Source organism: Dendrobium catenatum, unplaced genomic scaffold (assembly GCF_001605985.2).
Source record: "Dendrobium catenatum unplaced genomic scaffold, ASM160598v2 fragScaff_scaffold_223, whole genome shotgun sequence".
In the NCBI taxonomy this organism is placed as follows: domain Eukaryota; kingdom Viridiplantae; phylum Streptophyta; class Magnoliopsida; order Asparagales; family Orchidaceae; genus Dendrobium; species Dendrobium catenatum.
Genome location: NW_021318685.1, coordinates 217,836 through 232,089, shown reverse-complemented (window position 1 = coordinate 232,089; position 14,254 = coordinate 217,836). Strand labels below are relative to the sequence as shown.

At 38.0% G+C, this 14,254-nt stretch overlaps 1 protein-coding gene across 1 annotated transcript in view; it reads left to right on the top strand.

The window, feature by feature from the left end:
- LOC110103041 (protein TIC 100) overlaps positions 1 to 14,254 on the top strand; it is a 48,021-nt gene that overhangs the window by 27,442 nt on the left and 6,325 nt on the right. The window contains exons 8-9 of the mRNA XM_020831587.2: positions 666 to 769; positions 851 to 977. Of these exons, the coding sequence (XP_020687246.1) occupies positions 666 to 769; positions 851 to 977 (231 nt within the window). The remainder of the gene's footprint in view (positions 1 to 665; positions 770 to 850; positions 978 to 14,254) is intronic.

The following is a 14,254-nucleotide window of genomic DNA, read 5'->3' as shown; positions in this document are numbered from 1 at the left end:
TTGACTTTTAATAGGACACAATGGAGAAAAAGGATTCATGTAGCCGACCCCACGTAGTGGGATAAAGGCTTGATGTTGTTGTGTTGTTGTTGTAGTCTATGAGGGGCCATTTGGAAATCTTATATAAATGAGGGACTAAGTTGAAGAAATGTGATATTCTGGGGCTAAATTGGTGACATACCTAATAGTCAAAAGATTATTTTGGAATTTTTTTTCCATAAAAGAAATGTATCTATGATGATTCAGAGGATTACTTAGGATGATAGCTTTGGTTTGTTTAATGTCTTTTGAGGTTATACTGTTATTGCCTCTATTGCATCTGGCCCACCTTGCAGATTTCTGAATATTTTTTAAACTAGTTGACAGTTTCTATGAAATTCAAGCTTCTTATGTTATTTTGATTTTCTTTGGAAATTTTGTTGACTTTTGGTCTAGACCATTTTATTAGCACAAGTGTAATTTTGTATTTTGTCAAGATTGTTATGGTATCAGAAGTGCTAATTTTTGCACGTTAGTTTTGGCATATATTTTTTTATCTATTATAACCATACTGCTCCTTGCTTTATAAACATAGATTCTTACTCACTGCTCCGTGTTACTATACAATAGTCTTGTTTTGATGTAATTGTTTATTTTATTTGACTATTTTCTGCCCTTCTAAATAGTGGTCCGGGAAGAGCGAGGCCCCTATGGTGATCCTCAACATCCCTACTTCTATGAAGAAGATGATGTGTGGATGGCCCCTGGATTTATTAACCAATTCTATGAAGTGAGTTGAATGAATGATTTTTACTTCTCTCACAACTACAAATGCTCTATTTTGGTAGCCATAACAACCTTTTTTATGCAGGTTCCTGATTACTGGAAAACCTATGTTGAAGAAGTTGATCAGGAAAGAGAAATGTGGCTGAACTCTTTCTATAAAGCTCCATTAAGAATTCCAATGCCCGCTGAGCTTGAATATTGGTGGTCTAAAGGTTACTAAAACTTCACTTTTTCTTTATATGAAATTGATGGCCGTCTATATTCCTTGGTGGTGGGTCCACCCTGGATGTTTCTAGCATTGTCCTTTTCCTATTTCGTTTAGTTGGATTTAATAGAAAGTATCATATTTATAAAGTCTGTGGAGTTGTTAACGTATTCCTTTGGCAAAACTAGAGCATTCACTGGTTCTCAGTGTAAAGTTGATATATTTTCAGTCAGTGAACCCCTAATGGCTTAGAACGAAATACAAATCTTGGAGAAGTTGAAGTAATATTGACGTTTACCTAATAGGTGCTATTAATGTTAAGCTTTATTCTATTGTATCATCCTTTGTCCTCTATGAATGAAACTGTAAGCCTTAAACTTCCACTTCTGCTAATATTTCCATTAGCAATTAGCTGAAACCCTAGATCTCCCCAACCCCTCCCAACAACACATTTACCTTTCTGTGTCCCATCGCACTCTTACCCAAACACCAGAAGGAACTAAAAAATGCCAAGTAAAGCCATAATAAATTCAATTACTTCTATTACGAAGATAATGTTGAGAACATGAAGCTCCATGCATATACTTTCACATCTAAACATGGAAAACAAAATTCAAGAAATTCTGAATCGCAATTCACTTAATTCTCTTGTCAAATAATATGCAGAAGCACCCAATCAGTGGAATTATGAAATTTAATAATGAAGCAGTTGCAGGAGGTCGTAGCAATTGTGTAACTATTATCTTAAAAAAAAAGGATGAATGATAGTTCATGTTAGTGAGCAAGAAAACTTTATATAATGATAGGCGTAATTGTTGCTTGCCTTAATATTTAATTCATTCAAATGGTGTGTTCAATACACCTTTAATTACCGGTTACACAGATTCTGGCTTGCCCCACTGCGTAGAGATTTGGTTTCGGCTGCTACAATCTTGCATTACGTAGACTTGGTAATTGGCAAAATGCTGTATTCTTACACCTTTTATGAAACACTAATTGATCTCATTCAGGAGATAACAAAATATAAAATAAAATTAATTGGCTTATACATGAGTTTGTGTTAATTTTACCTTTTGATGATGTGTTAAATGCATTCAATAAAGGAATGCCATCAAGAGTTCCCAAAAAGTCATGATCGTCAAAAGGGCATGCGATTAATGCATGATGGCCTACACTAGCTTCAACTTTCCATCCATAGTTGGATCTATAGTGGATAAAGGTAACTTGGATTGAAAAATGTAAGCTGTGGATTATTCTTCTCTTAGTAAGAGAATCATTATTCGTCTTCCATTTAAATTTCTATGCTATAACATTTAAATATAAAATCAAGGCTATCATCTTCCAACCTCATTAAAACAAGAGGAAAACACACTCTTGCACTATAAGTAAATCTAATTGGGCTCGGGTCCTACAAATAGGTAGTCTGAGGAAGTTTACAAGCACTTGAGTTAGAGTTCCTTTGTTATTTCAAAGGAATGAGACCATACCCAAGGAAATGAAGCTCAAAATCTTTCTATCTCCACTTTCTTATTTTCCCTATGCTTCTTATTCCCTCTTATTCCTACTCTAGCTCTCGCACACTACCTCAATTAGCCCACCCTTCCTTTCTCTTTCTTCTCCCTTTGAATCATTGCTTCCTGCCACTTCCTTGTCCTCCATCTATCCCTATATCAATTTATTTCCTGGGCTTGCTCTATCATCTTTCTCACCCTTACTATCATTTCTCTTGCTTTCTCCCTCTCACTCACTCATACATTTTCAAGTCCATTTAATGATCTATGGGATGAGTTTTATTTTTATTTTAATCTATGGGATGAGTTGACCTTAATACATATTCCAAAATCAATTCAAGTGCATGAGACAATGCAACGTCGTGGTGCATATCAAGTCTCATTAACTCGTTGACTGTTAAAATAACTCAATCGCTATTTGTTTGCAAAATAGATTATGTCGTTGCTTTCAGAATGGTGAAAATATCTAAGAATGATCTCTCGCGATCAATTCGAGTGAATGTGGTAAAAAACAATAGTCTACAGGCTCGATGTTGTGCAAAGTTTCCTAAATAACATATGTTTGCAAAAATGACTTTACCGTTGCATTCAGAATGTTAAAAATACCCTGCAAAGACACCTATAGTAAATGGGTTGCATGCAATCAAAAAGGCACAAATTTGCCCATGTGCGAGGCGGCGACATGCAAATCATGAGACATGAAACATAAGGAATTTGCAAGGGGTTGATTCATATTTATTTTTATGAGAGAGTGAGAGTGAGATGGCTAAAGAGAGATTGAGAGGAAGAGATGGAGGTTTTAGAGAGAGAAAGATAATAGGAGGGAGCATGGTTTAAAATTGCGCAATATGAGGCTCGCCTTGAGGCCCGCCTTTGCGCAATTCCAGTAAAAAAAGCCACGATGCTTACGCCTCGAGTTTTTTTATGAGGCTTGCGCCTCAACTTGGTTGAGGCCCGGCTCACCTCACTGGCCTGAGGCTTACGCCTCACGCTATATATATTAAAACTTGCATAAAACTTGAAGTAAATGCCCGACATTGGACTCTATAGGAGTGAAGGAAGGGGAGAGAGCAGTTCACCATAATGATGATTCAAATGAAGAACCCCTTAGTGATGACAGTGCTGATGACTTATGAGTTCTTATGTGATATGTCATTGCTATTTATTTTTGGAAATTGTAATTATATGTTAATGAAAAGAATACTGGGATTTGGGAAAGATAGAATTTTGAGTTGAACTATATTTCATGTTGTCTTATTATTGAGATATTTTGATTTCACTTCATATCTTATGCTTTTTTATGTTTTATATTATTCACTCATTAGTGTATAAAAAATTATCATTTTATATTTACGCAATCTTTTGATTTTGAGGCTTATGCCTCAAAACGGCTTGAGACTTACGCCTCGCCTCACGAATGAAAAATGCCTCAATACCCGAATATGCAATTTTAAACATTGGGAGGGAGAGAATATGGGATATCTCTATCACTTAGAGAGAAATATAGTATAAGGGAGGGATAAGGATAGAGGAGGAAGGTTGAGAAGGATGTTTGAGGTAGCTCGGCACCGAGAGGCACGATTAGGTCGAGCGGGGAGCTGACAAGATGATTGGCAGTGTGGAATATGTAAGACGATGAGGGTGAGGTCGAGTGTGGCAATAGTTGGGGCAACTTGTAGCTGGTGCTTTTGAGAATTGGAGGCGTGCATGCAGTTGGAGGCGAAGGTGGTGATCGGGCTACTCGTATATGTGGGCGTGCGATAAGAAGAATGGGTGTTGCGACTATAGGAGACGAGCAAGAATCACATGTGGGCTTGGAGCACGTAAAGAGTGAGTGTCGAGGGTTGGGAGGAAATGTGGGAGAGTTGATGAAGAAGTTGCAAGCTTTTGCGAATGCAAACTGGAAGGCAAGGGATCGAGAAATGTGGTGGGAGCTTCCGAGATTGAATAGAGAGAAGAGAAAGGGAGATAAAGTTTAAATATATATTTTTTCTTTTTAATTATTGCCCTTTTTTTTGCTAGATGATGGGAGAAGACTAGGCTTGCTTTAATTTTTATAATATGAGAGGTTTAGGGATTGCACAATATAAATTTTAATTATAATTTAATTAAATATTTTGCAACATTCTTAAAATTACTAGTTACTTTTTTCTCATAACATTAGCTTTATCATGCACAATCAAAACCTTGAGATCTTGAATCTTACTCACAAAAATATTTTTGTTAGCATTTTTTTAAATCCCCCCATATAATCCTAGGATAATATTTTACTTTTTTTTGTATTATGCCCATTCATCTTAAAGTCCAAAACTAATAAGTGATGTTATATATATATATATAAACTTTTACTCATAATGATTTTATAATCTTTGTAATTTAAATGATTTATTTTTTTATAAGAAAATAATCAATTTGAGTTTTACTATATCCATTCTTATAAGTGATGAGATGCTCCCCTCTTTTCTTAAATATTGTATTAGCAATTAAAAAAGCATAAGCTAGAGCATATCTAATATAATCTTATCATCTTTATTTGTCTCTCCAAACCATAGACATCATAAATGCTATTGAAAATTTCTACCACTTTACCAATGTGTCCATTCAAATGTCCTCTAATAAAAAATTTTTCTTCATGATGTATCTATTGTATAATTCTATCTCAAATTTTATTAATTTATACAATATTATTCTTCAAAGTTCAAACTCCTATCTTTAATCACATTTACACTATTTCTAGTGTGACTCCTACCTGAATATTATAATTTAAATAATAAACTATCAATCTCTTTAGCATTCTCTTCAATCCATTTAGTTTATTGAATGCAAAAAATATTAATCTTTTAAAGGAAGTGCATGAGAAATTCAGGAACAGCCTTAGTTGAAATTTGATTTAACAATTTCAGAAAACTAACGACAAGAAAATCATGAATAAAACACATATCTGGCCAGCAAAGAATCTCTGACCTCCTCTAGGCTCTGCAGCTCCACCAAGTAGCACAACCTTACTCCTTGTTTCGCCTTGACCATAGTTTTGAGTGCAATCATAGTTTTGGACAGGCTAGGATCTCCTCTAATAATCACTTTTCTCCCTTCAACCTTGAACTCCATCGTTAGCGCCTGCCAATCAACTTTTGTCTTTCCCAACTTCTGCAGCCATTTCATTCATAACATGACATCAGTGCTCCCTAACTTTAAAGGGGGAAAGTCCTCTCACCTGGACTCCCTATATGGTCAGAAGCACCCCCTACACATTCGTCTTCATCTTTCCAGTACCCATCATCACCCCATAGTTACCCTGTGTCCATCGGTTTCACCCTCAATTGATTTACAACCTAGTTGGAGATGAAGTTGTGGGTAACCCCACTGTCTACCAACACCACTACCTCCCTGTCTGTTATTTCTTCTTTAGGTCTCAGCTCCCTAAGCTCTACTTGTATATCCTCCCTAAGCCCCTTCATGAAATTCCCTTCCAACTCTTCCTCGAAAATTCCTCTCAGTCTTCCCGACAATAGCTGAAACTTCTCCCGATACTCTATGACTATTCCCTTTTGATTTGGGGCATAGAACTGTTTGTGGAAGTCTTCTTCCTGAATGGCTCATAAACGCTCTAATAAACACTCCTTAAATCCCCCCCCCCAACCCATGAATAGATTGGATATCGAGCCTACCTCCATTTAAACCAAGCTAGGGCTTTTCCCTCCAAACATAGCCCTATCGCTATGAGTTTTTCCCTTCAATTTGGCCGTTGATAGCAAAGCAATGCTCTACTTGATACACCCATCCCTTAGCATCTTTCCCTTTAAACACTGGTGTTATCTTCAACTTTCTCGATCTTGCATCCATACCCCAATAGCTTCTCCCTTCATTATTTCCTCCTATATAATGATGGTGCAAATATCTCCCTTTCTCCCTTGGCTGATTAGGACCCCATTCCACCTCTCCATATGCCTAGGTAGTCTCCCAATGGATTTAGTCTCCCCCCTCGCTATCATTCCTTCGGAATACCCTAATTTGCCCACCCATGGATCCCCCTATGGCGGTCTTTGATGGAAAATACTCTCCACTTCATCATTGTCCTCCGGAATATCCTTCCCCTTTAGTTCAGCCATCAGAACCGCTGGTGAGGCTTTTGGCTGCATTTCGATCAACTTCTTCATCATGCCTTTCATATTTTTACAGCGGCTCTCTATGGATGAGAGCATTCCTTCCATGCTAGAATATCTAAGAACAATCTAATTTTAGCAAACAAAACATCTCCTTATCCTAGGAAAATAACCCCCTCTTTTGAATTTTTCCTCCTAACACAACCTTAATTCCCTCCTTAATTGACTGCTGAACCCCATCTGGAGAGGGGAGCGAGAGTTACTGGTGGAACTCTTGTTCCACCTGTTATACAGAGGAGCCGGTCCAGGATGGATCAGCTGGACCAGTCCAAGAGAGACCGGTCTAACAATACCCCCGTCCCAAAGACCCACCTTGTCCGCATTGTGGAAATATGACTCCTTTCTCAATTTCCTTGTCATCACAAACAGTGAGAATCTGAAGAGTTCGGTCCTTACATTTGTGTCCCGATGTATGCCTCTTCTAACATTTGAAAAACATCCTCTTTGCCCTCTTTTCCTGTGACTCAGTTTATGTGAGCTTCTTGAAAATTTTTTCAGGTCTCCCACCGAGAGTCTTCTCCTTCGGGTTCTCCCTAAGAATACTCAGTATTGACTCCTTGGATGTCAAAAAGTGTTATGAGGAATAACAAGAGAAAACTCTTTTAATTGATGATATACAGAAGAAAACAAACAAAATACAATGGATTTTCAATTAGAGAGGAAGATTCGGCTCTCCCTAATCCCTAGCCATCGAATAGACCCCAAACAACCTAAGAACAACATAATTTTAGCAAACAAAACATCCTCCTACCCTAGGAAAACAATCTATTTAAAGCGTACGATAATGATGTAAATCGCAAAACAACACCTCTTTTGAATTTTCCCTCCTAACCCATTCTTAATTCCCCCTTTAATTGGCTCGTGGACCGGCTGGCCCGGTCCAGGAGGGACCGGTCTAATGAACCTTTTGGTGACCTAGGTTGGGTCTTCCTCTCCTTATTGACAATGGACAATATTGTAAGGATCCTTTTGGGAGGTACATTAGCTGCAACATCAATTGAGAGCTTTGATAAACCAGTATTGGGCTTGATTTTAAGTCTTCTATCTATTGTCTAGAGATGGACTTTAGTTATTAGGAAAAACTTTAGATTCAATGAAAAACCCCTTTGCTTGAATAACTTTAATTGTAGGAATGACAGATGAATTGAATCACCTTATATATAGTACCAAATTTGAGTGTAGTCCTAATGGTTTCCATTTTAATGATGGTTTGAGGGAAATGGATGGTGGACCGCTTTCCAAGTTTGACAATCATGACATTGCTAGCAAAGGCTTTTTGTGCATCAAGAAGATTATCCATTTGGATAACTAACAATAATTAGGTGCATTAAGAAGATTATCTATTAGGAAGATCGATACAAGTTATAATCATTTGGGTTTTGTAATGCAAGACTCTAATTTGCACCAAGTAAAATATTTTATTTATTATATAACAATACCATGATGGATAGCTTGAAGATTAATAAAAAATGAAAAAATAAAAATATTTATTATATAACCAAATCAACATCTTAATTTGGAGACGATATTGAACATCTACGTAGTTGAGCCTGAGCAAAAAAATAAATATGGAGAGAAATGCCCTATTAAGTGGAGTTGCTAAAGTTCTGCACGATAGTGGAATGTATATAACCCAACCTTTGGGACCTCTAAAGGTGGAGAGAAAAATCGTTCTCAATGGAGTCATTAGAAATGAATTTTTCTGATACAAAGTGTATGTTTCCTGAGCCATGCAACGTTTAAACATGGAGGGAGAACTCTTTGTCAGTTGAGTCAAGAATCATCCAAGTTTTTGTACCATAAGGCATAATATGTAGATTGAACCTTGTGACGTCAAAAGAGGGTGAGAGAAAATTTTCCCTATTGGAGTCTCTAAAAATTTAATTGCTCATGAAAGACGAATCTTTTTAAGCTTATCTATTGGAGCTTGGGTTTCATTTCTTAATTGAAGTAGATTGGATGTAGTTAATCAAATTTCTCTTATTAATTTTCCTTCCCATTGATTAAATAAGTCACTAAGCACAACATTTAGAAGATCTACCAGTGTTAAAGAGTTAGGGAACAAATTTGAAGAATGAGGGGTTAACCTCGTCACTAAGCACAACATATTTTTAGGCAACCCCTCTGTTGACGAATATTTCGCACTGACTCGACCCCGATCGAGCCCGACTAGGCTCGATCGCGCTCGATCGACTCGATCGCGCTCGATCGACTCGATCGATCGACGTCGAGACAAAATCGACTCAAATTAGACTCCAATTTAATTAAATTAAATCAATTTAATTAAATTAAAATTAAATCAAATCAATTAAAACCCAATCGAACCTCGTCGAGCGTCGTCGAACCCAATTCGACGCTAATCGGCATCAATCGGAGTTCAATTTCGCAAAATTGACTCAATCGAACAAAATAGGACCCAAATCGACTCAAATCGATTCGGGTCGAGCCCAATTCGGAGCCAATTTCAGCCCCAATTGATTGATTTGGGCTCAATCAACTCCCCAAATCAGATTTTTGAACCTAGGGCTGAGATTTTATCTCATTTCTCACCCAAAATTTGGGTTCAATGTACTCAAGTACATTCTCCTCGTTTCAAGTAACGAGAGAGCCTCATAGGCTCATTTGGGCGGTCCCTTGGGCTGTCCGTCCGAAGCCAGAGCGAGACAAGAGCGGGAGAGGGAGTGGGGAGCGGCATTCGGCTCCTCCTTTCCTTTCGTGCCCGTCCCGACCCAGAGAGAGAACGAGCGAGAAAGAGAGGAGCGGGATTCAGCTCCCGCGTGTGTTCCGTCCCGAACAGAGGCTGCGACGGACAGCTCTCGCGCCCGAGCTCCCTTCCTCGCGTGCGGAATACGTCCCCGACTCCGCCTGGACCCCTGGCCGAACCCTCCGAGAGCTCCATCCCTCTCATCTGCCGGAGCTTTTGAGATCTTAAGCTCCAGGAAGCCTTCTACTCTCTTCCTTCTTCGTCTACGGCGACCTCGAGTGTTTTAGCCTTTAGGAATTTCAAGGAAGAGATTTGATCAACTTAGAATCAGATTTTTGGAGTGAAGTCCAAGAAAAGGTGAAGTAGGAGCACTTGATTCTGAGGGAAACTCAGAGGTGCTCGGACTATCCTATGTTGGGCTTTACATTTTAACAACCTAATTTTGGTTTAAGTTGGTATTTTTATTAGAAGATTGGGGCTTACATCCCAACAACACTTGTTGGAGGAATTGCCCGAAAAGGTGAGGGCTTATAGGGTGATTTGAAATCAACCCTTGCCTCGAACCCTAAGACAAAGGTGAGAACTACCGATAGGTAGTGCCTCGAACCTAGATCTAACGAGTGCAAAGAGGGACTTACAAGCTACACCTCACAAGAGGCATAACCGCCCGACCTCTGGATTTATTGTCCCGCCTGGAAGGGACTACCAGCTAACCCTCCTAATCGCTTTTAAAACCATGTTATTCGGTCTCAATGCAAATGTAGATGGTAGGGTTGTTTTTCTTAGAAAGTAGGTCTTATAGCTTGGCTTTGAGGCCAAGATGCCTTAGTATGTGTGGTATGCAAATGCTGACTCATAAAGAAAAAGACTTTTGTTATCTAGTCCTTAAGTTGAGGCATTCTACATGTGACATGCTTGGGCTATGCATGATTGTTTTAATTTTGAAAACTGGCTCCTTGAAGGGAGCCATGCAATTATTTTTTTTTTTTTTTTGAAAAGCATAGAGCCTAATTTGATTTTATTATTAAGTTGCTTACATGTTAAGGGTAGAAAATTTAGTTTTTATCCTAAGAGCCTAACGTAATCAAGTCCAGGCCACACCCACAAAAACAAGAGAAGAAACCTAAGAAAAACATGCTTTTTTCTATTGCGCACTCAGTAAACACTTCAACACATGCTTTTGTATATAAATTAAGACAGAAATGTAAATAATGTCCAGTTATTACAAACGTTTTGGCAGCTGAGTTGCCTGCATTATACAACCCAGTTAACATTTACAGACTCTACTTGTGGGTCTTCAAGCTTTACAAAAGTTCTTTTGGACTTCATCTTCTTTGCTCCCTTCCTTTGCTCCAAACCCCCACAAGTTTTACATCCTATTTCTACCAAATACATGATAAAAAAAGGACTCAAATCTGCAAAACAGAGTTAGGAGGCAGTTTATATAGCAAGAATATTATCATCTCAAAATTGGCCTAGCACTTAGAGCGCTAAGCACTAGGCCCTGCTTCTACCTATTGGCCACATCTTTGGGGGTTTTAAGCAGTACCTGTCATGCAAGCAGTTTATTATCATTTATGAGCGCCCCCCTTTTAGATATGGCCACCTGCACAGAAAAGCATTTATATCTCTATACTAACCACTTAAGGGCAAGTGCCCACACGCAGACAATCCAAGGGCAATCAATCCACAACATCAATCACATGCGCACACAAAGAAAAATCCTATCCTAGCATGCCTAAGGGGGCTATGCACCTAAGTGTGTGAGGTCTGTGTGGTATGTCACACTAAGGGTCCTTCTAGAGTTTGGGTCTAAGAAAGGAGTGTCCAACATGTGACTTTTGAGCTACATGTTGGAGAAATCTCCTTAGCTTTTGGAGCTAAAGGAGAAAGAAATCCAACATTTAGCTTTTGGGCTAAATGTAGGGGAACTCCCTCTAGTTTTGGAGCTAAAGGGAGGGGAAGTCTCCTACAACTTTGGAGTTTAAGGAGAGAGAACCTATAGCTTTTGGGCTAAGGTATTACATCTTTTAAGGCTTTTGGAACCTATAAAAGTGAATGGAGATCAGTAGCTTTGAGGCTACAAATCAAAAAGATGTCTCCTTGAATCGTTGTATTCAAGGAGTTGGGTTTCATTTGCTTAATTTGGATTAAGCAAATAAAGTTGAATCACTTATTGAGTTTGGTTCAATAAGTGAGAAAGATTTGTAACTTTGGGGTTACAAATCAAGAGAAACTATCATTGAACTCTTATGTCAATGATGGTATTTAGTTTGCTAAGTTGGTTAAGCAAACATAAGAAGATGATGTGTAGATTTGGGCCTACACATCAAGGATTCTTTGAACTTTTGGGTGTCCAAAGAAGAGAGACTCATTCACCAATTTGGATTAGGAGAATGAAAGAAAACTAGGATTGATTCATTTGCATGATATGGATTATTTGTTGAATTTGGTTCAACAAACAAATGATTTTGGATTGAATTACTTGTTGATTTTGATTCAACAAATAGGAGATTTGTGTGAGACTTTCATACAACTTTTGAGTTGTAGAAAGAAGAAGAGAAGATGCAACTTGGGTTGCAAGCTTTTAAAACCTCTTTGAACATTTGGTGTTCAAAGAGAAGAATTCATTCTCCCAACTTGGGTTTGAGAGTATGAAGATGGATTCAAATACTCTCCTACAATCTTGACTTGTAGGAAAGAGGGAGGGAAATGCAACTAGAGGTTGCAAATCAATGAAAGTTCTTTGAACATTTGTTGTCCAAAGAAGGAAATGCACTCTCCTAACTTGGGCTTAGGAGAATGAGGGATTTCCTACAACTTTTGGGTTGTAGGAATAAGGGAAACAACAAGCAAATTTTGGATTTGCATGTTGAGGGGATTTCTTGGACATTGGGTGTCCAAGGAGGGCTTCATTTGCTTAATTAGTGACTAAGCAAATGAGGAAGATTAGATTTGAATCCTATATTCAAGGATTATTCGTTGGTTGTGCTCCAACAAATAGATTACTTGAGAAGCTTCCTACAACTTTGAGTTGAAGGAGAAAGATGGCCTTCCTAAACTTTTGGTTGTTAGAAAAGGGAAATCATGTGCAACTTGGAAGTTGCAAGTTAGGGGAATTTCCTTGAGCACTTGGTGTTCAAAGAAAAGGACACACATTCACTTAATTTAGGCTAAGTGAATGGGTTGATTTTCTACACTTTTTGTTTGGTAGAGGAGGAAATAATGTGTACTTGGAGGTTCCACATTCATAGTGCCCTTGAAGCATTTGGTGTCAAAGGGAATGACCATTCTTCTAGATTTGGGCTAGGAGAATGAGAGGATTTTCACAATTCTAAGTTGTAGAAGAGAGAAACAACAAGCAAATTTTGAATTTGCATGTTGAAGGGATTCCTTGGACATTGGGTGTCCAAGGAGGAGCCTTCATTTGCTTATTTAGTGACTAAGCAAATGAGGAAGATTAGGATTTGAATCCTATATCCAAAGGATTATTCACTTGTTTACGTTCCAACAAATAAACTATATGAGAAGCTTCCTACAACTTTGAGGTTGAAGGAAGAAGATGGTTTGTTGGTTTCGCGCTCCAATGCATGAGTGATTTGCTAGGCTCCTTGTAACTTTGGGGTTAAAGGAGAGAGATGATTTTGAAGTTACAAAATCTCATGAATGCTCTTGAGTACTTTATACTCAAGGGGAAGGTCATTCACTTTGTTGGAGCCAAGTGAATAGGGATAATACTCATTTGTTAATTTTATGAGATTCAACAAAATAGGGAATCTTAGGATTTGTCCTAAGTCTAGATGATTCATACAATGATACATTTGGAGACTTGAGATGTCTCAAATAATCATGTATGAGAGAGAAGGATTGTTGATTTTGTTTCAACATTCAAGTGGAGGATTACTTAGAATTTGTTTCTAAAGTTTGACTATCATGTAATGATAATTGATCGAAGCCTTTGGAGACTTCAAATTATCATACTGGGAGAGTGGAACATTCATTTGTCAATTGTATGTCTTAACAAACGAAGGGAAGGAAAAGATGGGTTGGTTTTATGTTCCAACACAAGAGTTGATAGCCTAGAGTTTGACTCCAAACTACAATGATTCATGTGCAGGAGGAGCACTTGGAGTATTAGACAATCCTAAATACAACACATGAGTAAAGTGTTTGTTGATTAGATGGTTCAACAAACTAAGAGAACTTGAGAGTTTGGTCTCAAATTCAAGTGATTACATACGATGGACATTTGAGCTTAGAGAAGCTCCAAATTTCACTTACGGAAATGCTGCATTTGTTGATTTTTGTCTCAACAAAAGGGAGATGACTTAGACTTGTTCCTAAAGTCATGTGTTAAAGTTGGTGGATTATTTTGAGGCCTTGAGAGGCTCCAAGATATCCAAGATGAAGGGTAATGGACAAATGCTTATTGCTCTTGTATTAATAAACAAAGTGTCACAAACCTAGGATTTTGGTCATAAGTCAAAAGGTTTCATGCATCGGAGTGTTTGGAGCCTTGAGGTGCTCCAAACCATTATGCATGGGAAGGGAAAACTTGATTGGAGAATTCCGATTCATGAAACATCTCCAAATCAATTTTTGATATGATTGAGAGGTCCGATAGGTGGACATGCTCTACGACTCTCCTAGAAAGACAATATATGGTGCATCTAAGGGACCTAGAGGCACAGGATGGAATGTTATTAGAAATCCTATGGATAGGCTCTAAGAAATGTTTCTAGAGTCTAAGGGGAGCCTAAGGTGAAGGCTTTCGATTGTCTTTTCGAAAGCTTCACCAAGTGCCTAAGTTTTGTGTTAAAACCCTTAATCGTCAACTTGCAAACTACACTAAACATGTCCAACAAATTTTCGATATATGATGGAGTATAATTCATCTCTCTCTTTT